At 41.1% G+C, this 26,746-nt stretch overlaps 1 protein-coding gene across 3 annotated transcripts in view; it reads right to left on the reverse strand.

Annotated features, from left to right (window-relative positions):
- Positions 1-20,446, reverse strand: part of RNF125 (ring finger protein 125) — a 42,433-nt gene extending 21,987 nt beyond the window's left edge. For 2 of the 3 annotated variants that reach the window (XM_032859687.1, XM_032859686.1), the window contains exons 1-3: positions 20,176-20,446; positions 5,330-5,483; positions 1,195-1,289 (exon numbers count right to left, since the gene is read on the reverse strand). In XM_032859687.1, coding sequence (XP_032715578.1) covers positions 1,195-1,289; positions 5,330-5,483; positions 20,176-20,339 — 413 coding nt within the window. In that variant the 5' untranslated portion in view covers positions 20,340-20,446. The remainder of the gene's footprint in view (positions 1-1,194; positions 1,290-5,329; positions 5,484-20,175) is intronic. The other variant, XM_032859685.1, reaches the window with a different exon arrangement.
- Positions 20,447-26,746: the final 6,300 nt, after the last annotated feature.

Below are 26,746 nucleotides of genomic sequence, written 5' to 3' on the forward strand. Positions count from 1 at the left end.
CTCATTTTCTGTTATTTTAATTCTTTATTATCAATTCTAATTAGCAGAAGAAATTAGGATTTAAATGAGCTCACATATATTTTTAAATTTTCATGAAGCCTATCAACCTTACAATCAAACCCACACCTTTTCTTAGCCCATTTATTATTCTTCCTTCTTACTGGTCCTTGCAGCCAATCTAACAGAATTCATACTCTGCTTTGAGCTAAAATCCTCATTTAAATTTATAACATCACGGTATAAAACTAATCCTACAATAAAGAATACATGTGCAAAGCAATATCTAGTAAAACAAAAGGAAGTATGTCAATCTTTCAGACTTTCCGGCTAGGAAATTTACACTTTGAGTGTATTTTCTTAAATAATGAAGACTAGCATTTTCCTTCAGGAGAGAGAAAAAGAAAATCACACTCCTACTGAATACCACTACTCGTAACTGAGCTTGTAAGGAGATTTAATGGTTTCCAAGCCATTAGCCTATGTAGGGAAACACAAATCATTTCCTTATTTTGTTGGGAGAGAGACTCCAAACTTTGCAATTATAGGATAGGTCATGGCCTAGCAGGATAGTAATGGCCCAGATTCATTTCTCTCTCTTTTTTTTTTAAGGAAAAACAAATAACAATCAATATTCTCCACTGCCCCTACTAACCACCTCCATCCTTTCTCCAGCCCCATAAAAGATTACCCACCAAAAAGTACCGGGTTCAGGATGCCTGGCCCAGGCCTGTTCTTCCTTGCTAGACTATATACTGAGATGTCACTTCCTACCTTCTAAAGCCAAACCAGCAAAACCAGAGGAAAGGAGCAGTGGCAGTGGAAGGGTGAAAAAGAAAAGGCTCTGAACCAGGACCGACTTAAAGCCATTAGTCAGAAAGCAGAGCCTTGAGGAACTTGGACAGTTCCACATTCTATTTTTGGATCTTCCTTAATGCAAACTTGTCTGAGGAAGTTCTCCCAATCTCTCCAGCACTCGGTTGGTTCCCCTCATGAAATGTTTTTTTAAGTAGAGAAAGCAAAATTCTTTCACAGTTATTGCCATAAACAAATGACTACCAACAATAGGTGTATGGTTCAGAGCCTAATTATTACTCCATACATATGTTCACAATAGGAAGGTCAGCCTGTCCAGCCTATTAACTTCTTTACAGGCAAATCAAGTTTAACATTTAACTACATTGTATCAAAACAAACCTGGTTGTGGTCTCCCCAAGTTCCTGCAGCGGTCCATACTTATCTATATACTTCTCACAAGATCTTATGTGTGCCCTCATTTCGCTGAGGCAAACCTATATAAAAGCAAATTCAAAATAAAGTCCCTGTTGAAAAGGGGCTCAATGAAGTCTTACGTGATCCAGCTTTATGACTTTCATTATTGCAAATAAGGTCATAGCAATGGGTCAGCTGATTGAAAGGATATATTCCTGACAAGAGTAAAACAAAGTTAAGGCATTATCAAGAATAACACTTTACAAATGTTTCTAGTACTTAGAAGACCCAAATGTTGAGTTCTTGAGTTTGTTCTTCTAGAAAGCATATTTTTTTAAATTTTTTTTTAAAGATTTTATTTATTTATTTATTTGACAGAGAGAGAGAGAGAGAGAGAGAGCGAGCACAAGTAGGCAGAGAGGCAGGCAGAGAGAGGGGGAAGCAGGCTCACTGCCGAGCAGAGAACCCGATGCGGGGTTCGATCCCAGGACCCTGAGATCATGACCTGAGCCGAAGGCAGAGGCTCAACCCACTGAGCCACCCAGGTGCCCCTATTTTTTTTAAATTTTATTTTTATTTTTAGAATATTTATTTATCTGAGAGAGAGAGCAAGCACACACATGCCTGAGCAGTGGGAGCAGCAGAGGGAGAGGGAGAGAGACTCCTCAAGCTAACTCCACGCTGAGCACAGAGCCTGATGCAGGGCTCCATCCTAGGACCTGAGATCATGACCTAAGCCAAAATCAAGAGTCAGATGCTTAACGGACTGAACCACCCAGGCTACCCTAGAAAGCATATGTTTTTTAAAGTGGAAAGACAGGGCACCTGCGTGGCTCAGTTGGTTGGGCGTCTGCCCTCAGTCAGGTCATAATCCCAGGGTCCTGGCATTAAGTCCCACATTGGCCTCCCTGCTCAGTGAGAAGCCTGCTTCTCCCTCTCCCTCAGCTTCTCCCTCTCCCTCTGCCCCTTCCTTCTGCTCATGCTCTCTCTCAAATAAATAAATAAAATCTTTAACAACAACAACAAATGAAGAAGAAAGACATATTAACTCAAATTTACTTTTTTTGGACACCATTACCAAACTTGGTGATGGTAAGAAGTGAGAAAGAGAAAGGGGTGAGGGGAAAGAGATCAAGCAAGATGGAAGGGGGAAAGAAGTGAGAAGAGACAGAAAGGAAAAGAGAGATAAAGAGAACCAATAGATGCATTTTAATTTTAAAGATGGCCATAGTAAGTAAAAGGAAATCCTGTGCCTCGGGGAAGGATATAAACACCATGGTTTTATAATATATCCAGCAGTATTACATGAATTCACAATACACAGTATACTTAATGACCCCATTAAGAGCAAACATAAAAGACCGCTCTTACAGTTCATTTTTACCAAGGCAGAATAAAGAGCCCTTGTTCCTCCAGATATACATTCAGAGATCCTCACCATGAGGATCTGTGGCTAAATAACACAGCCTACTAAATGTTTCATTAGAAACTCTGATAAGATCTTGCACTAAAGGAAGCTTTGCATAGCTGTGGTAAGGTGGTCCACCCACCCTGCTTTATTTTGCTTGAGCTACGGAAGTTAAACCTCAAACATGAAATCTACCAGTCAAGGAAACTGTTATGATTGCTTAACAAAAGACAAAAATAAGAGCAAGTGGAAAATGAAAACAAATCCTTGCTTTACCAATATCCACCTAGGCCCCATTGAGGTAGCTGCCTTAAACACACAGTTTTCCAAGCTTTCATATCCAGCTTTGTTCATCAATTCTCCCGCATCTCTATTACTTTTCTTAAAAGTGCCTTTCTTCCTCTTCGTATTCCTTGAACAACAAAGATAAGCAAGCTTTTTTTTTTTTTTAAGCAAGCATTCTTGATACAAATTAGAAATCATGGCGTGTCTAGACACAAAATTATAGAAGACATTGTTAAGAGATGGCAGAGGAAACATAAGCCACTGCGCTTGCTCTAAAGGGGCTTATCACCTAATAGAGGGGGGGAAACCACACCTGGACAAGTAGACAGGAAACTGCAATACTAGGAATGGAGACCTCGCCGGGACTCTGAAGAATACAGAGAGTCTGAACATTTGATTCTAGAAGGAATGACAATATTCCTGGCAAGAGGAGTAACATAAAAAGGAAGGGACGGATATAAGAAACACTTTAAAGGAAAAATAAAAATACTTGTGAATGATCAGATATAAAGAGTGAAAAAAGGAAGGGGCTTTCTAGTCAGGATATTTGAGAGAATATCCCCGTTTCTGACAGACACCAAAGGTGGGATGAAACACTGGATGACAGAATACTATAGTGAGTTTGACTTTGTGCGTACTGAATTTTATATGATGACAAAAAACACCAACGCAAAAATAAGTCATAATCTATTATTATGAGTGTAAAAAGCTACTGATTTTGAGCATTTACCATGTTCCAGACAGTGCTACAAGCCATATATATTTTATCATTTTCCCTTACAACTATTCGCCATTGTGTGACACGAATGTTATCTTTTCCCTCCTTTTACAAAAAGATGAACAAAAACTTAGATAATAACATCCCTACATTACAAATAGTGTGTGAGAGAATTCATGCTTGATCCCAGGAAGTCTGACTCCAAAGACCGCGTATACATTCTGTAGTCAGACAGCCCTGAGTCGGTTACTAGGTCTTTGATAAATATTCAAAAACTGTATCAAACACTAACTATGTGCCAGTCACTGTTCAAAGGGCTGGGTTCACACCCAGTCTCCAGTAAAACATACACAGTCCTAACCCTCATGGAACATAACTCTGGTGGGTATAACTGACGTATGTAAGTTTAAAAATCACAAAAGCATAATTCTAAATGGTGACAAATAGTACGTAAAGAAAGCGCAGGGTACTCAGAAAGCATAACGGGCTGTGATGTCGATTAACAATAGAGAAAGTTTCTTTGAAAAAATTCAGACCCTTAACACATCATCTCACTCTTGATCTCTAGACTCCCTATGATAGTATCTTCCCGTTAGCAGTTCAAACGTTAACATATTTAAAAATTGGTGGATTCTTCTCCAAATCTGCTCCCCATCTCAGCACCTTCACTTACACCTACATGTGTCAGAAACCTAGGAGGTATTTTTGACCCTGTATACTCTCATTCGGCCCCACACCCAGTCTGTTACCAATTTCCTTCAATTCTCTCCTAAATGCCCCTTAAAAGAACCTCTTATTCCCTGCCCAATGCTCTCACCCTAATCCAGCTTCCTTACCTGACCCATCCCAATAGCCACTGCATTGGCTCCACCAATCCTGCTCTTGCCCCCTCCGAGCCATTCTCCATGCACATGAGAGAGCAGTTATCTTAAAAATAGATACCCAATCTGGAGCACCTGCGTGGCTTAGATGGTTAACGGTCTGCCTTCAGCTCAGGTCATAATCTCAGGATCCCGGGTTCGAGCCCCACATCGGGCTCCCTGCTCAGCAAGGAAGTCTCCCTCTCTCTCTCTCTCTCTCTCTCTCTCTCTGCCTCTCCCCCCCAGCTTGTGCTCTCTTTCTCTCTCAGATAAACAAATAAAATCTTGATAAAAATAGATGTATAAACCTGATTAAAAGCATACACTCTTTCCATGACTCACTATTGCATTTAGGATAAAATCTAGACTCTTTTCCACAGCCTCCCAAGACTTCACATGATCTAACCAGGGCAGTACAGTGTCAAAGGAGGGAACTCGTGACAAGGGGGACAGGATCAACACAGAGAAATACTGCAAAGTCCTGAATATAGAAGGAATTATGCCACCAGATTTAATAATAAAGCTATTCATGGATAGGCTGCAAAAGGGTAGCAGGACAGGAGGCCAAATGATGGTGGGGGGGTTGGTCACGGGACTGATGGGAAGGGAGGAGATGGAGGTGGTCAGTAAAAGCATTTTGAAAAATGAGGAGATGGTAGGAGTCGGGTGCCAAGTTCACCACAGCCTACCCATACAAAATTGGAGAAAAGGCACGGGAGAGAAAGAGACAATAAACCTGAGAAAGATGGGGTAGGATGAAGCCAATGGCACAAGTGAAATGATTTGCCGCATGACAATCTTCTCAGCAGTCCAGTAACTGTGGGCACAGGCAGAAAGAGGGTCACATACCGGGGTGTCACACTCAGTGCACTTCTGGTACTCGGATTTCATTCTTTTCGCTACATCAGTTGCTGGAACTCCTTCCGAAGGAAGATAGGCTCGGCAATAAGGACAGGTCCATTTGTTGTTCTTTAGGCTGGTAGCAATACAGGAACGGCAGAATCTGCCCAAAATGAACCGAGAATATGTTATTTTCCTTCAAAGGTATAAGGGAGCCGGCACTATGTGTTCCTCTGTGTAAAGGGTATTTTAATGACACCCTGTACACTAGGAGCTGTGTTGTCAAGTTCACGGTGCATTTGCACCCTCAAGCCTCTTACCTTCCCAGGAAGACTGCTTTGGAGTCACACGTTCTCACTACACGCACTGCATGCATTTGAACAGAAGGGCACACAGTGGTGAAAAGAGCATTCCGATATGCAGGATTAAAAACTATAACCCAAAGGATAGCTAATGTGTTCTGCCTTTTCTCTAATCCTATTTTAACCCAAATGTTGGCGGGGGGGGCGTTGGAAATAGGTCTTTGCTCTGTGGGATTTTGTATGTTAGATAAGAAAATAGCAAGAGGCCAAGGAGGCAAAATACCATGCATGCTATCCATCTTGTAACAATTTTCATGTCCTCCCCAGGTATAGAAAATTATCTAATCCAAATGACCACTATTAGGAATGTCCTCTGAGTCAAGAAATTTATTCTCTGGTTTATTTAAAGATGATCATAATAAAATCTTAACACAATCAACAGAATTCACAGAAAATCTGGACCTCTTTATAGGATCTGTTGAAGGCTAAGTGTGCACAAATGTAAAAATGACATTTAGATAAGTTATACACGTTAGAGTGACTTGAGAGCTCTTAAGATACTCATCATATACTATCTATCTGGGAGTATTACTATATGGCAAAAGTTAAGCTTTTTTAAAATTTAAATATACTGAGGCACCTGGATAGCTCAGTTGGTTAAGCATCTGCCTTTGGATCAGGTCATAATCTCAAGGTCCTGGGATCAAGTCCCACAATGGGTTCCCTGCTCAGCAGTGAGTCTGCTTCTCCCTCTGCCTTTCCCACCCCTTGCTTTCTCTCCCTTTCTCTCTGTGCCAAATAAATAAATATTTTTTAAAAAATTTAAATATATGATATATATTGAAATCTTCACATATCAGAGGTATATAGCTCATTGAGATTTCCCAAACTCAACTCTCAAATGTATTAGCCACAACTGATGACGCTTAAAAGAACTCTCTTCTGCATCTGTTATAAAATTCTTATATGCACACAAAAGATGCTGACATTTGCACTGTTGTTCTTGAGGCATCTGCTTGATGTTTATGTCTGTCCAGCATCCATTTCCTCTTTTTCTTGCAACAGCACCCTGATTTCACTCTGCAGGAACTGTACCTCTTACAGAAGATACAATCTGGTGGGACCTCAGTCAAGGGGCCCACAATCACCTGCTGAAGACAAAGATCTGAGTCCTCTGCCATCTTCCACTTCTCTGTGCTTCAAGTGATGAACTCCAAGTTCTAAGACACAATCTGCCCTTGCATTTCTCTGAGTCCCTGAGAAGTGGTTCTCAGAGTGTAGTCTTGATGATGACAAAAGTATCAAGCAAAAATAAGTAATAATCTATTATTATGAATCTCTTATATTACAAGTGGTTCAGATGCTCAAGTTGTAACCCTCATACAACATCTAGGGTTCTGACATGAATTACTCGTTTACATGATGTAGGGGCAAGCAGATGATACTTTGTTTTCTTGGTGAACAAAGGTCTTCCCCTTTCCTCACAACTTACTTGAGTTTTATACCAATATAAACAGAAGATATTGGTGTCAAGCCCTGTGGTGGGTGCTGATGGACATGATCTCATTTAGCTCTCAGAGTGATCCTAACATGCTGCTCTGCTCTCTCCTCACCTGACTGGAGGCGAACAGATTTTCAGAGATGGAACAATTTGCCGCGTTTACACAGCCTGAAGACAGCAGTACTGTGAACCTCGCACAGCTTCAGAAGAGGCTCAAAAAGTATGAGGGGAAAGTCCCCAACTTACAATGGTTCCACTTCGGATTTTTTGACTTTATGGTGATGCAAAAACGATCCTCATTCATTAGAAACTGTATTTCAATTTTTGAATTTTGAGCTTCTCCTGGTTGGCAGTAAATCCTCTTCTCTCCATGCTGGGCAGCTCCCAGCCAGCCATGCAGATGAGCAAGGGATACACTTGCTACCACTCTACACCAATCCAACGGTTCTGCCTTCTACTTTCACTACAGTAGTCAACACATTACACAAAATACTCAACACTTTTATTATGATACAGGCTTTGTGTTAGATGATTTTGCTGAACTGTGTGCTAGTGAAGTGTTTTGAGCTATTTAGCGTTGATGAGGCTAAGTTACGATGTTTGGTAGGTTAGATGTATTAAATGCATTTTTGACTCACTTTAACTTAGGATATGGATTCATCAGGACATAACCCCACTGTGAGTCAAGAAAGATCTGCAGTCCTTTTTTTTTTTTAATACAGATTTTTGTTTATTTATTTGACACAGAGAGAGAAACGGTGAGAGAGGGAACACAAGCAGGGGTAGTGAGAGAGGGAGAAGCAGTCTTCCCGCTGAGCAGGGAGCCCAATGTGGGGCTTGATCCCAGGACCCTGGGATCATGACCCGAGGTGAAGGCAGATGCTTAAATGACTGAGCCACCCAGGTGTCTCGTATCTGTAGTCCTTTTAAAGTCACCGCAATTCCTCCCAGTGACAAGCAGAAGCAGCAAACCTATTAGACTGAGGATGTACCTGTATAAACCAGTCAAGTCTGTACTGAGTACATTTCTACTGTCATTTTGTAAGTGCTTTTGCACCTGTTTTTGTAGCTACAACTGATAACTACAACAACGGAAACGCCTACTAGATACACACGAAAAGCAGCACACTTATGGCATCTTAAAAAAAATCAAGTCCCTCACTGTAACTCCCTTACGTTTGCACAATGGTGTTACATGTGGCATGAACCCCTCAAATGAGCATTAGACAGACATTACTGCACTCTATGAGAATACTAGCTGCAAATCCTATAGAGCAATCAGTACCCATTTTAACAAAAGCAATTATTAAATGGAGAAAACACATCAAGACTAAGGTGTTTTGGGACAGACTGAACTTGCTGGTTATGAGTTACATAAAAACCATGACTTTTTAAAGTGTTACCCAATAAGGAGAGGAATGGATGCCACTGCAGCTTAAGTCTCGGTTTTTGGGGTGCAGAAATGAGATTGCAGAATCGCTTAGTTCAAAAAAATCTGAGGTTAAAAGTCTCCCATTAGAGGTACAGTTACCAAATTCAAGTCTTGTGAACGGGAGAATTTAACATCCTTACTCTGGTACATTAGCATACAAAGTATGTAAGTGATCAAACATTAAACGAATTGTCTAATTAGAATCAGGGCTATTCAGGTTTAGGGAGTGTGTGTGTGTGTGCGCGCGCGTGCGCGCGCTATTTAACAAGGTACAAAACAAGATAACTCAAAAATACAATCTCTTGGAAAGCAAACTTGTGCAGCCACTCCGGAAAACCATTATGGAGGTGCCTCAAAAAGTTAAAAATAGAGCCACCCAATGAGCCAGCAACTGCACTACTAGGTATTTATCCAAAGGATATAAAAATAGTGATTCAAAGGGACACCTGCAGCCCGATGTTTATAGCAGCAATGTCCACAAAAGCCAAACTATGGAATGAGTCCAGAAGTCCATCAACCAATGAATGGATAAAGAAGCCTGGGTGGCTCAGTCGGCTGAGCGTCTGCCTTTTAGTTCAGGTCATGATCCTGAGGTCCTGGGATCGAGCCCCACATTGGGCTCCCCGCTTGGTGGGGAACCAGCTTGTCCCTCTCCCTCTGCTTTCCACTCTGCCTACTTGTGTTCTATCTCTCTGTCAAGTAAATTTTTAAAAAACTTAAAAAGATGTGGTGTGTCTACACACATACACACACAGGAATATTATGCAGCCATCGAAAATGAAATCTTGCATTTGCAACGAAATGGATAGAACTAGAGTATATTATGCTAAGCAAAATAAGCCAGTCAGGGAAAGACAAATACCATATGATTTTACTCATATGTGTAATTTAAGAAACAAAACTGATGAACATAGGGGAAGGGAAGGAAAAAAAAAGTATAAAAATAAAGAGGGAGACAAACCATAAGAGACTCTTAATCTCAAGAAACAAACTGACAGTTGCTGGAGGGGAGGTAAGCGGGGAATGGGGCAACTGGGTGATGGACATTAAGGAGGGCACTTATTGGGATGAGCTCTGGGTATTACATGCAACTGATGAATCACTAAATTCTAAGCCCAAATTAATCATACACTGTAAGTTAACTAACTTGAATTTAAACAAAACAAACAAAAAGAAAACAAAGTATAGAAATATATATATATATATGATGAGCTATTTATAGGTTTACAGAGGTATAAAAACATCAAAAAAGATTTAAAAAAAAGAACATTTACCTACCTTTTGGAGAAATGAGAACAAGAAGAAGAGGTGGATATGTGATAGAAATAAAAAAGAACATTTACCCAGTTTTTTTTGTTTTTTTGTTTTTTTTTTTGAGAAACAGGAATGGGAAGGAAGAGGTGGGCATTGTCATTGTCAAATTTCAAGTTTGAACCCTATGGCCGTATCACCTACAAAATAAATGATCCTTTAAAAAGTGAATCACCTATAATCACTTGGGATAAATGGTCTGGTAGTTTTTTATAAAACAAAATATATAGGCATCCTTTAGTCCTGCAATACCAAGCCCATGTATTCATTAAATAAAAAGAAATGAAAACACATGTCTCTTTGTACAAGAATATTAATAAGGAATGTATTTACAACAGCCCCAAACTGGAAATAACCCCAGTGTCCATTAATAAGAAAATGAATTAGCAAACTGGGGCAAATTCCTACAATGGAACACCACACAGCAATAAAAAAAATAACAAATTACTAATAAACACGGCAACATGGATGAACCTCAAAGATATACTGAGTGAAAGAAGCCAGACACAACAGAGCACAGTCTGTATAATGCCACTGATACGATGTTCTTGAACAGGCAAAACTGATCCAAGGTAAAGAAAAAAATCACAATGGCTCCTGTGGGGATATATGGACAGGGATTGGCTGGAAAGGGACATGAGGGAACTATCTGGGGGTAATGAAAATATTTTATATCTCATAGGGGTTATACTTAGGATGTGTTCATTTCAGTACATGTGTAATTTACCTTAAAAATAACGAAGTCTGGTTAATAATATGCAACTTTTAAAAAAAGATTTTATTTATTTATTTGAGATAGAGAAAGAGAGAGCGAGCAAGTGAGAGAGAGAACATAAGCTGGGGGACAGAGGGAGACGGAGAAACTGGCTCCCTATTGAGCAGGGAGCCCGATGTGGGGCTCCATCCCAGGACCCCAGGATCATGACCTGAGCCAAAGGCAGATGCTTAATCGACTGAGCCACCCAGGTGCTCCAATATTGTGTATCTTGATATAAGAAGGAAATATAATGTGCTGATCATCGTAACCTACTCTGAAATGCAACCAAAAAAGATGAATTGATGATGGGTAGATATGTGATAAAATGAGAGAAAAAAGCAATATAGCAAAATTGATAATTGTAGAATCTAGGTAGTGAATATATAGTTGTTCACTGTACATTCAACTTAGCTCTACGTTTAAAATTTTTCATAATAAAATGTTAGGGGAAAAATGTTAGAAAAATTAACCACCTTACTATGACTTTAATTTTCTTTACTCCTGAGAAAAACTGTGTTGTAAAATTAGGAAGGGAAATGTTTGGAGGGTAAGAGGCCTGAAATTTTTAATGGAACATGAGGAGAAAAACATTAAAAAAAATATTTTTAAGGGCATTCAAATTCAGTGTGAGGAGAAGATTACACTGCATTTATGATTATTTAAATAAAGAACAGAACAAATTTGAATATAATAAAGGGCTGAGGAGAGAAAATATAAACCATCTATGTGTAGATGTATAGTATGTGTAGCTTTTAGCAAGAACAGTTAATCCATGGTTCTAGAGAAGACTATGAGAGACTATACAAAAGTACACAAACATCCCTAGACCCACCCATATAAGCATTCATGCACTGGTGAAACTTTTAGCAAGAGCTTACTACTGACAGCTTACATCATGCCAGGGATGAAACTGCGGCAGTGCCTAAGGTCCCTGCTCTCTAGAGTTCTAGAATGAGGTGGGAGGGCTAAACAAACAGATTGGCAAATGATAAATCCTTTGAGACGAAGAAAACATTTGACCATGAAAATAGAGTGAGGGGGGCAAGGGGAGCATTTAGATGGGTGGTTCCTGAGATGGTATTTGAAGGCACCCTAAGGAAGATCTGGGAATGGTTTTCCAAACTGAAAACAAAGGGTACAAAAGATAGGGACCATCCTGTTGAGATACAGAAAGCCAGCATGCTTGAAAGGCAAGGGGCCCCCGGGAGAGTAAATGGAGATGTGGGAGGGGGAGTGAAGTGGACAGGAGACAGAGCATTAAGCCATAACTCAGGGTGATGGATAGGTACTTGGATGGTTTTAAATAGGAGGGTGACACAGTTTGATTTACATTACATGGATCACTCTGGTTCTTGTGTAAAGAACAGATTACAGAGGTACAAGAGCCACAGCAGTGAGGAGCTCAGGTTTAAGCCATTGGAAGAGTCAGTTCAAGAGAGGATGATGGCTTCAACCAACAAAGTAACAGGAGGCAGTTAAGTGGTCAGACAGATTTAGGATTTATTTTGGAAGTGAGGCAAAGGGACTTACAACATACCAAATGACAACAAACACATTATACTAAGTGAGAAAAGTCAAACACAAAAAAGACTACTTATTGTATGATTCCAAAACTTAGTGACAGAAAACAGATGGGGTTGTTGGAGCCAGGGGCTTTGGGAGGGGATTGTGCACAACAGATTTGAAGGAATTTTTTAGGGTAATGGAATTAACTGTTCTAGATCTCGTTAGTGGAGGAAGTTATATAATTACCAAAACTCCTCGACTTACACACTTCATATGAATTATACTGTATCACCTCAATAAAACTGAAAAACAACACAACCAAACAAAAATGCCCCAGGGACAACAGGCCAGAAACAACCATCGCATGAAGCAGATCACAGAAATACACACAGCTCAGAACCATTCAGAATCTTGCTGGCCTCCCTCCTCCACCACTCCAGGCACAGAGTAGTTACTTGGTAAATTCAAATAACTGAAGCAGTTATGTGGAACGGATCAAAGGAGCATTTTCTGGGCAGGGCCCAACATTCACATTAATAAGGAAGAGCATAAGGGTGCTGGGTCCTTCTGAAAGAACCTAAGGGATAGAAATGAACACAAACCTAAGGAGATAAGAGATTCCCATGTCTCCCCCTTCTCCACCTTCATAAGGTGGCTGAGAATGATGAAATGAGGAGAATGAGGAGAAATTAGATGAAAGAAGCTGAGGATAGAAGTCAATTACTTTTTTTTTAGACCAATTCAATGTTTTCAAAAATTCTGAGTTGCCATTGCTTTAATATTAGATTTTGTGGGGTGTCCAGGGTCTTAGGCTTCGTGGTGGGTGTGGAGCCTGCTTAAGATTCTCTTTCCCTCTCCCTCTGTCCTATTCCACCTAAAAATTAAAAAAAAAAAAAATCAGATTTTACAACTAAACCCAAATTTCTGGCTTCTTTTAAAAGCTAGTCTTCTCCAACTCTGGACTCAATTCCCATGTGGTCCCATGGGCTGGCGCCCCCATCCTATGGAGGATTCATCCTCCACATTCATTTACATCACCTGGCAGTTTGCAGCTCCTGAAGACCTGAATTAGGATCTGGATAAGGACTCTATGAACTTTGAAACCAGATGGAAACTTAAATACCCCACTCCCTTTGATAATTTTATTAGCCCCTTTCTATTTCCCTAAATTAAGTGATTATCAATAAAAACCCTTTTATAATGAAGAGATCAGCAAAGCACTGTAGAAAAATAAGGAAAGGCTTGCTGAGGACACTGGGTAAAATTAGGCATCCAATCTTAGGAGGTAAAACTGAACCCTAAGTATTGTAAACTTAAGGAAGGAAGGGATGCATTAGGGACTCCATGGGTCTAGCACTAGACGGGCAAAATAAGTATTCAGACATGGTTCCCAAATACGGCTCTGCAAAAGCCACTGGTGACATGAGGTCAATGTTAACATTTTATTTATGTTCTCAACACTAGGCTGCCTGCTGAATGGATACGAAGCCCTCAAGAAGGGGCTTCATGAGCTTTAAACAGAATAAGGGGAATTGTTATTGTTATTGTTATTCTAAGTGATGATAAGAGTCTCACACTAAAATATTCCAGTGGAAGGCAATACACACACACACACACACACACACACACACACACACACACACTCTCCCTCCTGGCCTGCAGGTCAGCCTAGACAGCCCTGAGCGCAGCTATTCCTAGAGCAAAGCCCTCCAGCTCCCCACTGCCCCTGAGATTTCCTTTGATGTTATTTCTGCATTCAGTTAGGTTCCAGAGTCCATCCTGGGACTCATTTAGCCTTCAAAGACTCTGCATATTTCTACACAGCATTATGTGTTGATTTAAAATTTAACCCCTTCGAGACAACTGTATTTCCTTTAACTTAAAATCTTAGCAGGGTGCCTCTCTAGAACCTTCAAACGTGGTCCTCAACTTGCTGTATTTTACTGTCAATTAAATAGGGTTAGCTAAAGCTGTGCTTCAAACTTTAAAGTGAATATAAATCACCTGAACATCCTATTAAAATGCAGATTCTGATTTAGTAGGTGGGAGATGGGGCCCAAAATTCTACAATGCTGCTGGTCCGCGGGGCCGGTAGCCAAGTTCTAAGGAAAATCTGGGCATAAAACTCCATCTGCTACATTATTTAGGTTGTTTGTTAGAGAATACATAATTTAATAGATCACTAATATTTAATTTGCCTGTGACAATACTAATGTTACTAAATAAACACACAGCGGTCCAACGACCAGAGGAGGTAAATTTCAGGCCAGCTTAATTACATCTTTCTGAAATTCTCAGTAATCCAAGGACAGATGAGCAACCCCATAAAAAGAATGGAGGTGAGAAACTATCATGGGACTCCTATCTATTACTCAACCACAGAGCATTCGTTGGCTGGCACTATAGAAAGGCTGTCCTCGCTTGAGGGGCATTCACCAAAGTATTCCAACTGCATGGTATTTTGGAATCACCCATTAATTCAATGGATACTGAACACCCACTAAGCGCCAGGCCCTGAAGGAGTGGCAATGTAGAAAGCAGCATTCCTTTCCTGGAGCAAAGGCTCACCAGAGTTTTTAGACCTTGAGGGTACCAAAGACTCTCACCACCCCATTTTAAGTGATGCTTACCCAAGCACCCTGCGAGGAGGAAGTATTCTATATACATTTGTTTTAGCATCAGAGGCCTAGATGCTCATATTTAAACTTCAAAGTTTCGTCTTGAAGTCAAGTCACAGGTCAAGTAATATGTCAATGTAAGTGGAAATCAGATGGAAACTTCCACAACATTCCACCTCTTCAATTCAACTCCCTGCATCTGTGCCCCTTTAATGCCCTACATCCCATGAAATGGACCGTCCATTCTCCTGCTAAGGCCAAACCTTCCCCTGGCCCCCCAACCCCTGCTGCAATTCCCAGCTCCTCTCTCCTACTCGAGGGCATTGCTCCTGAAAGTTTCTCTTCTCCTGTGCATCAGTTTGCCTCTCCCTATTAGGTCATTTCCATAACCATACAGAATATTCCATCTTCCTTCTCTTAAAAAAAAATTTTTTTTAAGAAAACTCTTTTGATCCCGCTTTTCTTTTCAGCTATTACCCAAATTCTCTTCTTTGCTTTGCTTCTCAACTCCATGAAAGGGCCTTCCACGCTCCCTGTCTGTGGCTCCTGTGATCACTCAGGAACCCACTCCCCTCCCCAAGCGGTGGGGCCCACCATCCCACTGAAACTGCTCTTCTCAAGGTCCCCAAGAGCCTCCACATTATGAGATCCAGTGCTCAATTCTCTTGTATAGAAATCTGACAGGATAATTTCACGTCTGTTGAATGTGATTAGTAATTTTAAAAATGAGGGCTTGTATTTTATATAACTTTGTTTTTTAATTTCGTTTTTCCATAATACATTTTTCATTTTATAAAATATAAAATATTTTTATATATTTATATATCTTAAAAAATAAAATACTTATATACATAAAATATAAAATATAAAATAAAATATCAGCCAGTGATGGGCTGAAAACAACAAACCAAACCAAACCACACTGGTTTTTTCAGCTGATAATTTGAGAAACGCTGCTCTAAATATCTTAAAATTGCTACTCCCCCACATACTCCCTATCACATTTCCTTACTCATTTTTTTTTTATCCTTTACATCTTTCACTATATAACAAGCAACATACTCCTGGATGGACTCTTGTTTATTGTCCACCTGCTGCATGAGCATGCAAACTCCAGGAGGGCAAGCAATTTTGTCTACACGCTCAGCACAGAACAGGGCAGATCTGCTGCATGGATAAATGACAGCACTCCATGCGACAGCAGATCTAACCAAACAACCCATAAAAAAACAAAATGATAAGAATGAAGTAAACGAACAAAGATTTTATTTTAAAGAACACTTTGCCGATTCTTATTGTCTGCTTGAGTGTAGTGTGTGCATGGGAGCATGACAGCCAGACTTCTTAGAAGAATTCTAAAGGGCCTATCGGAAAGCCTGATAATGATCTAATTTTTGTTTTTGATAATTTAAAAACTCGGTTGGTAGATGGGATGGTTAGTCTCCTGTGTCAACTTGGCAAGATATAGGACTCCGTTATTTAATCAAACACTTATCTAGGTGCAACTGTGCAGGTATTTTGTAGGTGTGGTTAACACCTATAACGGGCTGACTTTAAGTAAAGAGACTATTATCCTCAATAACAAAGCAATTCCTTAAAATTAGTCTTTCTCACACACGTGCGCGCGCGTGCACACACTCTATTAGTTGTTTCTCAGGAGAACCCTCACTAACAAATAACATACGAGCGGGCCATAAATATCTGTAATGATTAATAAAACAAGCAGCTTTATAATCTTATGTGAAAAATGAAGGCTTTGGGATTATACACCTCCTGTAAGAACGAAGGCAGCAAAATGGGCAAAAGGGGGTCAAAAGGTACAAACTTCCAGTTATAAATCAGCCATGGGGCTCTAAGGTACAGAATGGTGGCTCTAGTTAAGAAGATTGTGTTGTATATTTGAAAGTTGCTAAGACAATAGATCTTAAAACATTCTCGACACAAGAAAAAAATATAACTAGGTATGCTGACAGCTTGCTAGACTTTCTGTGGTGTTCGTCTCCCAGTATGTACAAAGTTTTATCATTATGTTGAACACCTGAAAACTAACATATGTCAATTACACCTTGACAACATTTAAATAAAAAGTAAAATATACTAAATTTAAAAAAAAAGATTGAAAGCACTGTTGTATATTTCTGGGTCAGCTGAAAACTCATCAGGAAACTCTCAGGCCCTCCTTAGAGAAGCCCTAATTTGATGCAGCCTGTACTTGACCACAAATGGAAAGTTTTAATCTGCTTACCTCAAAGTCCTTCAGAATTATCCTCAAGAGTTTCCTTTTAAAAATTAGGAAAATTCTGTGACTTAGAGCAATTCAATCCAACTCAATTCAGTGAAGATGTGGCTCTTTGTACCTTCAAGTATGCCCCAGTCTGTACCTATTAGGTTTGCTAGACCCATTCTCAATCTCTGGATCCTTTTAGGTAACTCCCTAATAAGCTCCAGCTCTGACCTTCCCCCAAACCCATTCTCCCAATATCTTGAGGATATTTCCATTTGGGTATCTATCTCCCTATCAGACTACTATACACCTGACAAGCTGCATCACGAGTTCCATTATCTCCGGAGCTGAACTCTGCCCCACTTTATCTCTGTCACCTGTTAGGGAGTTGCCTTCCACTCCTTTCTCCCCCTTTATCTATCATACCCAACTGGTCAACACATTTCTTTATAAATACTTATGTTAAATGTAAATCGGATTCCCTTTCAGTTTCACTTATACAGCTTCAACTTATCAGCACCCTCCTCCCACCCACTGATAACGGAAGAAAAGGCAGAGGTAGGAAAACAGATTTCCCCAAAATCTGTTTTAACAACTGATAAACAGAGATATGAATAAAGTCAATTTGAAATAATAGCACATTAAAATAGAACTTCTTAAATTAAAGGCCACCAAAGGAAAAAGAACCAAGCTAAAAGGAAGGCTATCTGGGACATCTCAGAAATGTCATAGGTCTATCTTTTGTGGCCCAGTTTTATTCCAAAAGAAATACAGATAAGACATAATACCCATTCCTGGATTTTTGCTTTGTGAGACGACTTTAAAAGAAACAGAAATTATGTGTTGAGTCTTTATGATGGGCCACTTTTACACTTTTTAAATACTCATATAAAAATTCCATTATTCACCATATTTTACAAATGAAGAAACAATAAAAGAGATTAAGCAACGTGGTGGTTACACAGCAGGTCTGTGGCAGGGCTGAATTCAAATCCTGCTCTCTCTCAAGCCCACCATTTCTACAATATAGAGTGCTCATACGTATTCATTCAATGCATTTTTTGCCATTATTAATAACTTGCTTGACTTGAAATAGGTTTCAACAGAAATCAGCATCAACAAAAGAGTTCAACAAGTTTGGAAATTAGCTTCAATATGGGATAATATAGAGAGATTTCATTTGCTTTTCTTCATTTTCCAATATAAGATCAATGGAAGGGAGTAATTCACGTAGGAAGTACAAATGGTGTTACTAGCACTCCCTATTGCCAGTGCAGAAGGAACTCTAGTTAACTTTTATAAAGTGGAGGGGGCCCAAGTAAATTTGCCAAAAGGAGGAATATGGAAATTCTGCCCACAGCCAGAACAATGGACATAGATTTGTCAAAACAAAGAACAGTAAAGTGAGGGAAGGCCATTCGTCCAACCCTTGTTGTGCTACTCCATGACTATTTTTCCAGTTGCTGGTTTCCTATTCAAACTCTAACAAAGAAAAAGATTAAACAAAAGATTTAACTTTTTACACATTTTATTATCCTTTAGCAGAAGCAAAAACGCTGCAAACAGCAAGTTACAGCCTTCAAAATCCAAACCAGGGAAAACAATCCCCAATCAGACAACAATCTCCAGTAACGAAGTCACCCACTTCAGTTCTACAAAAGGAACCTTCAAGACTTTATATGGATCTCTGGTGCAACTTAATGCTCATACAGACTTAATTTACCCACAGTTACCAGGAGGTTATTACCACCCTGAACTAATCAATAGGTTACACTGTTACACAATGGTACCTTGGCTTCCATCTTGGCCTTGGGATTTATGTCAATGAGCTACATCTGGACAGATGGGAAACAAGATCAGTAATCAGTCAGGAGGTCAATTAGACTGGAGTTTAAAGTACATAGCTGAAACAACAGGCTTTGAAAATAGAGCCACAAAATAATGACTAGGGCACTCACTATTTAAACACTGTGTGGGCTGCGTTTTTCTTACTGGATAGCAGCAGGTTTTTCAGTGGTGCTTCTCAGTTACTAGTCTATAGGTGTCAAGAACCACCTAAGTCCTTTGAAAAACCTTTTGTGCCCTTGCATTTATAATATGGTATTTTTTTTTTCCCCCTGGTAAACCAGAAGCACTTGCTAGCCATTGAGGTATGGCCCCGGTCAGCCAAAGACATTAAGTGGGCTTCCACTGCCACTCTATGCAACTCCCCCACCCCCCCAACCCTGCCCACCCCAACATGCACACACCCGGTCGCACACCCGTGCAGCCACGGCAAGAAAGCTTCTAAGTAAACCGAGAACACGAATCCACAGATCCAACTCCCATTTCTAGTTACTCAAGCACACATTAAGGGCGTGCCAATTCTATACACGGATTCTGTTTTCAAACTCTTTAGAAACTACTCGTTTTTATCTATACTTTCCATCGATTTAGGCAGACTGTAGCCTCCTGTCACTTCGTGGTTGGATTTTAAGGGTTCACTCAAGGCTTGGTGCTAACGTTCAAGTCCCCACCACACCCTGACAGGTATTTAAACTCTAACGACTACAGAGTCTCTTGGACGTTCCAATTTGAGTTGATCTTTGAGGGGCTTGAGTGTTTGTATTAGGAAAGGGAGGTGGGAGTGGAAGGCCAGTTTGCACAGATCTGTGTTTGCTCAAGAGGCTAGCCTCAGTGGGCGTTCTGGACGCGTGCAGAGAGCCAGCAAAATAAATCCGACCTGGGTGGGGGGCGGTGAGGGAAGCACCTCGCGATTAACTGAGCTCAGGGTGTAACTGCTCTGCAGCAGCCTACTCCCTTGTGCCCAAGCAGGTGCCGGCTCTCCGGCCAAGAGCACCTTCCCCGGCTGGTGAGCCCTAGCTCCTGGCGGGTCGTTCGCCTGGAAACCCCATCCCTGGCTCTACACCTAGGTTTCGGGAACAAGCAGCGACCGGCGGAGGGGCCGGGGGTTGGGGTGGGGGGGCTGGTAGGGAGGCGGGAGGCGCTGCAGGGCCCGCTTGTTGCTGTTTTCGCCGCCTGAAATCCTGTGTCACCTTCCGACCTGTCATTTTTCCCGTGGCGTGGACTCCCCAGGTCCGGGCGTCTCCCTGCAGCAGCACCATTCAGGCGAGGGCTTCTGAAATCCCCCATGCCCTCGGCTCCCCCACCCCACCTCGCCCTCCCCAGAAGCCGGCGCGCAAGCCGAGCTCCCCCGGCACTTACACGTGGCCACAGCGGGTCCGGACAGGCTGGTGCAACACCTCGAGGCACACAGAACAGTCGAAGGATGTTACGGGCAGCTCGGGGTCCCCCTTGCGCTCCAGGGCCCGCGGGGCTGCCGAGGCGGGGGCGGATTTGCCGCTATCGCTGCTCAGCACGGAGCCCATTGCTGCGCTTCTCGCTCAGGCAGCTGCCAAGAGCTCAGTGACTGCTGCGGGTTGTTTTGTTGTCCTGCGGTAGAGGAAGGAAGTCCCGGCCCAGCTGTGATCGCCGCCTCCCAGCGCGTCCAGCTAGAGCAGTCTGGCAGCAGTCTCAGCTCCGGCGCCCAACCTCGGTCTAGGGCAGACGAGTGCGCCGCCGCGCCTGGAACTGGCTTTCGCTGGCGGCCTCGGCGGAGACGTGCAGGCGGAGGCGGCAGCCGCACCGTGCGCGATGCGACAGCCCCGGCTCCTGGGAGAATTGAAACCTGAAACCTCAACTGCGGAGCCAGAGACCTGGGCCGGGCGTGAGCCTTCCGGGCGTTCGCAGACATCCTCCTTACCCATTCTTGCAAGTTCGAGGGAATGTGGGTCTGGTCGTGCTTTATGGGAACCAGAACCCGCTGGTAAGGTGATGATCCTGTCCACCCTGCACGGTTGTAATCATAAAAGGCAACGAAGACCATCTATGACGGGTGCGTCTCCTAAGACTGTGCTAACCAGGACTTGAACATCGGATCAATCAATACTCCATTAATGGAGAGGTAGCATGGGGCAGTGAAAAGGGTTCTGGAGACCCAGATTTGAAGCTCAACTCCAGGACAAGGATTCTAGTGCTAAATTCTACCACCTCAGTTTCCTCAGCTCACGGTCTCCTGCTGTTGCTCCGATTCCCTGCCCCAATCTCTTTTAGACATGACCAAATATATCATTTAATAAGTCACACATTTGGGCGCCTGGGTGGCTCAGTCGGCTAAGCGTCTGCCTACTGCTTGGTCACGATCTCGGGGTCCTGGGATAGAGCCCCACTTAGGGCTCCCTGCTCAGCCGGGAGTCCACTTCTCCCTCTTTTGCCTCCCTCCCTCTGTTCCTCCCCTTCTGCTCTCTCTCTCTCTCAAATACATACATACATACATACATACATACATAAAATCAATCTTTGGGAAAAAATAAGTCCCATAAAGCATTTAATAAGATTTCTTTAGTACCCGCTGCATGCCAGTAATGGGAACACAGTTCCTGACAAGGAGACAAAATCCCAGTTCTCACAGAACTTACTTTAAAAAAACAAAAGCAAAAGCATTTCTTTTGAGATACAGATTCATACACTTATCATTTATACATAACACATATAATGTAATACATGTAATTATGTAATATACATATACATAAGTATACACATACATATATGTAATATACAGTCCACACTATACATCATGCAGTAATACATGTAATATGTAACAGTCCCATAAACTTTACCCGTTTTTCCCCAGATATTACTTTTAATAAGATAAAAGTAATCAGATAAACAAATGAACAAGATCATTTCACATGATATGATATGAGCCATGAAGAAGGTAAAACAGGGACTGAGGGTGGGGGTGGAATACTTTTTGGATAAGGCAACATTTGAGGAGTCATGAATAATGTAAAGGAGTCAGCCATTAAGAGATGTTGGAAAAAGCTTGCTAAGCACTGGGACCAGTGAGTGAGCAAGGAACAAAGAACAGAAAGAAGCCATGTAGAGACAAAGCACAGGACCAGTAGGGTAGAATGGGATCCCTTAAGATAGGAGAATGGCCTGATTATATTTGATCTCATAGGTCAGGGCCAAGAGTTTGGATTTTATTTCAAAACCATGATTTCATTTACTGTGACTGTTCTGTGGTTTCAAAAAGCTAAGAACAAAATAAGAATGGAAGCAGAGAAACCAATCAGAGGCGACTGAGTTAGCCCAAGTGAGGATGGTTCGAACCAAGGGGTTATCTGGGTCAAAGGCCAGAGATGGACAGATTTGGGATACATTTATGAGAAAGATGCAAAGGGGCTTACAAATGAATTGGATGTAGAGGTGAAGGAAAAATAGCCATCCCTATTTTTAAAGATTGATTTTATTTATTTATTTATGAGAGAGGGAGAGTGCATGCATGAGTGCGGAGGGATGGGGGAACAGAGGGGAACAGAGAGGGATGCCCCACCATCCCTATCCTTAAAAGAAAAGAGGGAGAGGGCACTCTACCCTTCCTATCTTTAAAAGAAAAACAGGGGCACCTGGATGGCTCAGTTGCTCTAGTGCCCAACTCTTGCTTTTGGTTCAGGTCATGATCTCAGGGTAGTGAGATGGAGCCCCACACTGGGCTCCATGCTGCGTGTGGAGCCTGCTTAAGATTCTTTCTTTTTCCTCTGCCCCTCCCCCACACTCATGTATGCATACGCTCACACATGATCTCTTTCCCTATAAAATAAATAAAATCTTAAAAAGAAAGAAATAAAAAGAGCTGTCCCTCAGCTCCTGCCCAATGTCCTCTTGAAGGCCAATTTGTTGACCTGCTTCTCCACCATCTGTGTCTCCATTTCTTAATTACCCTCTCTTTATCTAGTCCAGCCTGGGTTCTGAACCAACCATACCACTTCCCTCTGTCTAAAAGCTGCTTCATTACCAGTGTCACCAGTGGCCTTCTTGTGGCTGAAGCCAAAGAATCTTTTTAGTCTTTTTCTTCTGGGACCTCTCAACTACATTTGTTGGTATAGAGCACTCCCTCCTTGTAGAAACTCTTTGGCTTTCCCTCTTTCTTTCTGGCTGTTCTTCTCCATCGCCTTTGCTGGCCTCTTCTCCATGGAAAAGCTAAGTGCTAGGGGTCCTAGATTCTGTCTTAGGACCTTTTCTCATTCCTTGCTTCTTCCCTAAGAATCTCAAAACTTACATAGACTCTGTTACCATCTTGGTTCCAAAAACTCCCAAGTCTTCATCTCTCTTCTGGCCACTCAAATGCCAAACTGCTTGCTTGACATAACCACCTGGTTGCTTCAGGCACCTTCATTCAACCTGTCCAATAATGAACTCATTGGAGTAAACTCCCACCTGCTCTACTTCCAGTTGTTTATCCCTCTCTTAGTAAATGGTACTATAATCCAGTGGGTAGCTCAATCCAGACACCTGGGTGCCATCTTGATTTCTCCCCCTTCCTCATTCACATTGAATCAGTAACAGTCACAATCACAATTCTGCCTCCAGTGTATCTCTCAGTAGCTCTTGAATGAGTTCTCTAACTCCATGGTAACCACATACTTTAAATCATTGCATTCTCTTTGTGGCCTGTTGCAGTAGTTTCTATCTGCTACACCTGCTTCCACTTCCACATGCCATTGTCCAATCTATTATGCACATTGTAACTAAAGTCATCTTTTGAAAAGCAAAACTCATCCCATACTTAAAGCTTTTAACGGTTCTCCATAACCCTTAGAATTAAATTCCAGATCATTAATACGATCTACAAAGTCCTATGTGATCTCTCTTTCAATAAATATAATAAAGATGTCTTTGGTGGTAGGGAAATTCAACTAAAACTGCCTGAATCAATAAGGATATTATCGAAGGTAAATTAGCCCAGAGGTGAGCACTTTCAGAGTTGGCTCAGTAGTTCAGTGATGTCCTCAAGTGTCCAGCCTCTTGCCATCCCTGGTGTATCAGCACTGCCTTCCTCAGAGTAGAAAGACTACAAGAGCAGTTCCAATTATCACATCTACACAAAACAATCTACAAGACTAGAAAGGAAAGATGGGGATTCTCTTTCTACCTCTGTCCTTTTATATGGGAGGAAAATGTTTCCTAGAGGTCTTCTTTTGCAGATTTTGCCTTAAATCTCACTGATCCAGATTGGGTCCCATGATCATCCTTACACCAATCACTAGCAAAAGACTGAAATTCTATCTGAACAATACAACTGGGGGTTCTTTTACCAAGAAAGATGAGGATAAGGTAATTGGATATGCTAACAATAAGGCTTCCCCAAATAACCATTTTTGGCCCCATCTGCTATCACTCTCTCCCTTATTTTCCATGGTCCTAAATTTTCCTACTTCTCTCAGTTCCTTGAGTAACTAAGTCCTCTTTGACCTCTTTGGCCTTTACACATGTTTTTTTGCTCTGCCTGAACACTTCCTGCCAATACCCACCACTTTCAATTTCCTCTAGGTCAAAATTCAGGTCTTAGTTTGGTGACTACACCACATCCATCTCATATTATCCTTGACTTTCTCATTGCCTGCTGCATTTGCCTTCCTATTGATCTTGCTGGAGATACCTCTAACTACTTCATGAGTTAGAGATAATGGGTGTAAAGTACCTTACATGTAGGAGGTGACATATATATTTATACATGAAATTTATACAAATCTCAAAGATAGATATTATTGTTGCCATTTTATAGGCTCAGAGAATTTAACTTAGCAAAGGCCACATAGTAAATTATGGAAAAACAATGTTTTAATTCTAGATCTTCTTTTATTTTAAAATTCATGTGCTTGCAGTGCCTGGGTGGCTCAGTCGGCTAAGCATCGCACTCTTGATTTTGGCTCAGGTGGGGATCTCAAAGTGGTGGGATCCAACTCCATGTAAGGCTCCCACTCTGGGCTCAGTGGGGAATCTGCTCTTCTCCCTCTCATTCTGTCCCTCCCTGCTGCTTACAGCAATGCACTTGTGAGTTCTTTCTCTCCCTGTCTAAAATAAATGAGTAAATCTTTTTAAAAATAAAAAATAAATAAAATAAAATAAAATCCATGTGCTTTTCACTAAGGAGCTTGTGTAGAGAATAGAAGCACTAAGAATCTTAGAAAAGAATAAGACAAAATTAAATAAAATAAAGCAGAAAAATGAAATATGGGAAGCTAGGTAAAAATGAAACATCTGATATTATTTATAAGGGTCTTAATAAACTTATGAAGGTGACAATAATAATAATGATGATGATGGTATCAGTGAGAAATAAATTCACAATCCAGATTCTAAGTCCTAGAAAGCATCAGTATAAATCAGTATAAAGGAAATTTCAAAGACTTACGACCAACATCTCTGATATTACATGGAGTGGGAAGAAAGACTTGTACTATATGATCTTTTGTACATTTTGACATTGTACTGTGTATATCCATTGCAATAGATAAAAATTAGCAATCTTTACATACATATGTCCTTTAACTCAATAATTCTACTCCTTGAACCAATGTGTAGACAAACATGTGCACAAGAAGGCATAATCAGGAATGTTCTTTGTAGCATTGTCTATAATACCAAAAATTTGCAACCAACAAGGTTTCCATTCATAAAGGAATGATTGAATATATTGTAGTCCATACATGTTGTAGAAGGCAATGTAATTGTTAAGAGGAACAAGGAAAAATTTTTATAGAACTTAACTCTATATTAGATATCAATCCAAGTGTTTTATATGTGTTAACTATTTTCTTGATGTTGTTGTTGTTGTTCATTTTTTTTTTGGTGGGCAGCAAAGTTTATTGAGAGTACAGTAAAGTACAGATAGTACAAAGCTCCCAAAGAGGGAGGGGACCCAAGAGGGTTGCCCTGTGTTAACTAATTTAATCTTCATAATACCCTAGGACATAGGTAACTAATATCCTGATTTCCAAGAAAGAGAGGTACAGAGAGCTTGAAAACTTGCCTTAGACCACATTTATGGTAAAAAGCAGAGTTGGGAGTCCCACCCAGGAAATCTGGTTCTTCAGGTCTATGAACTTCATCCAGTACTGGCCTTCCTCTATTGTGGATAACATGGAGGTATCTCTAAGACACCATTAATAAAAAAGGATGCTGCTGAAGAAAAGGATGTTATTAAACCAAACAAAAATCAATATAGTGTATACTTCTCATGGAGAAAAAGCATTATATATTTCTCACTGAAGGAAGGCAGCACAGTACATTTTCAAGATCCTAGCTTTTTCTCTTGCTCTCCCTTTTTTCCCTGTTCATGCTCTACATTCTGCTTTGGTCTTAGTTCCCTCAGTTGAAAAACACAGATAATGTTTACTTGTAGAATGGTGAAAGGCTGACTGCAATAACATTGAAACCCTCACTCATTGCCTGACAGGGAGTGTTAGTTCTCTCCCTGATGTCATTCATTCTCCAAACATCCAGCGAGAACCTGCTATGTGGCAAACTCTGCCGGGGACACTGGGGGCACAATCAGGAGCAAGACTCAGTGAGGTGAACAGCTGTTGTTTTCGACTGCTGAGCTTCTCCTCTTCGTCTGTGACAGCACCACTCACTCTTTCTTTGGAAGAAGTTTCCTTCCATCATCTCACATGACTCTGGTGGGCTTGCCCATCACACGGTCTGCTTTTTACCCCTTATGGGTAGGAGTTCCTGTTGCTGTGATCTGCAGTTTCCCTGGTGTCTGTCCTTCCTAAGTATAGTTGACACACGTCCTTTTTATCTCCAAGCTACGCAGCATCTTACCAATACCTCCCTTTGTTTTTGATTAATTTATTCAAAGTTGAGTTTTGTTGCCTGCAACCAAACTCACTGACATATGTGTCCTGTGTCCTCAAGGACTTCCATCACTTAACAGGTAAGATGAACA

Source organism: Lontra canadensis, unplaced genomic scaffold (assembly GCF_010015895.1).
Source record: "Lontra canadensis isolate GAN:19392208 unplaced genomic scaffold, GSC_riverotter_1.0 scaffold17, whole genome shotgun sequence".
NCBI lineage: Eukaryota > Metazoa > Chordata > Mammalia > Carnivora > Mustelidae > Lontra > Lontra canadensis.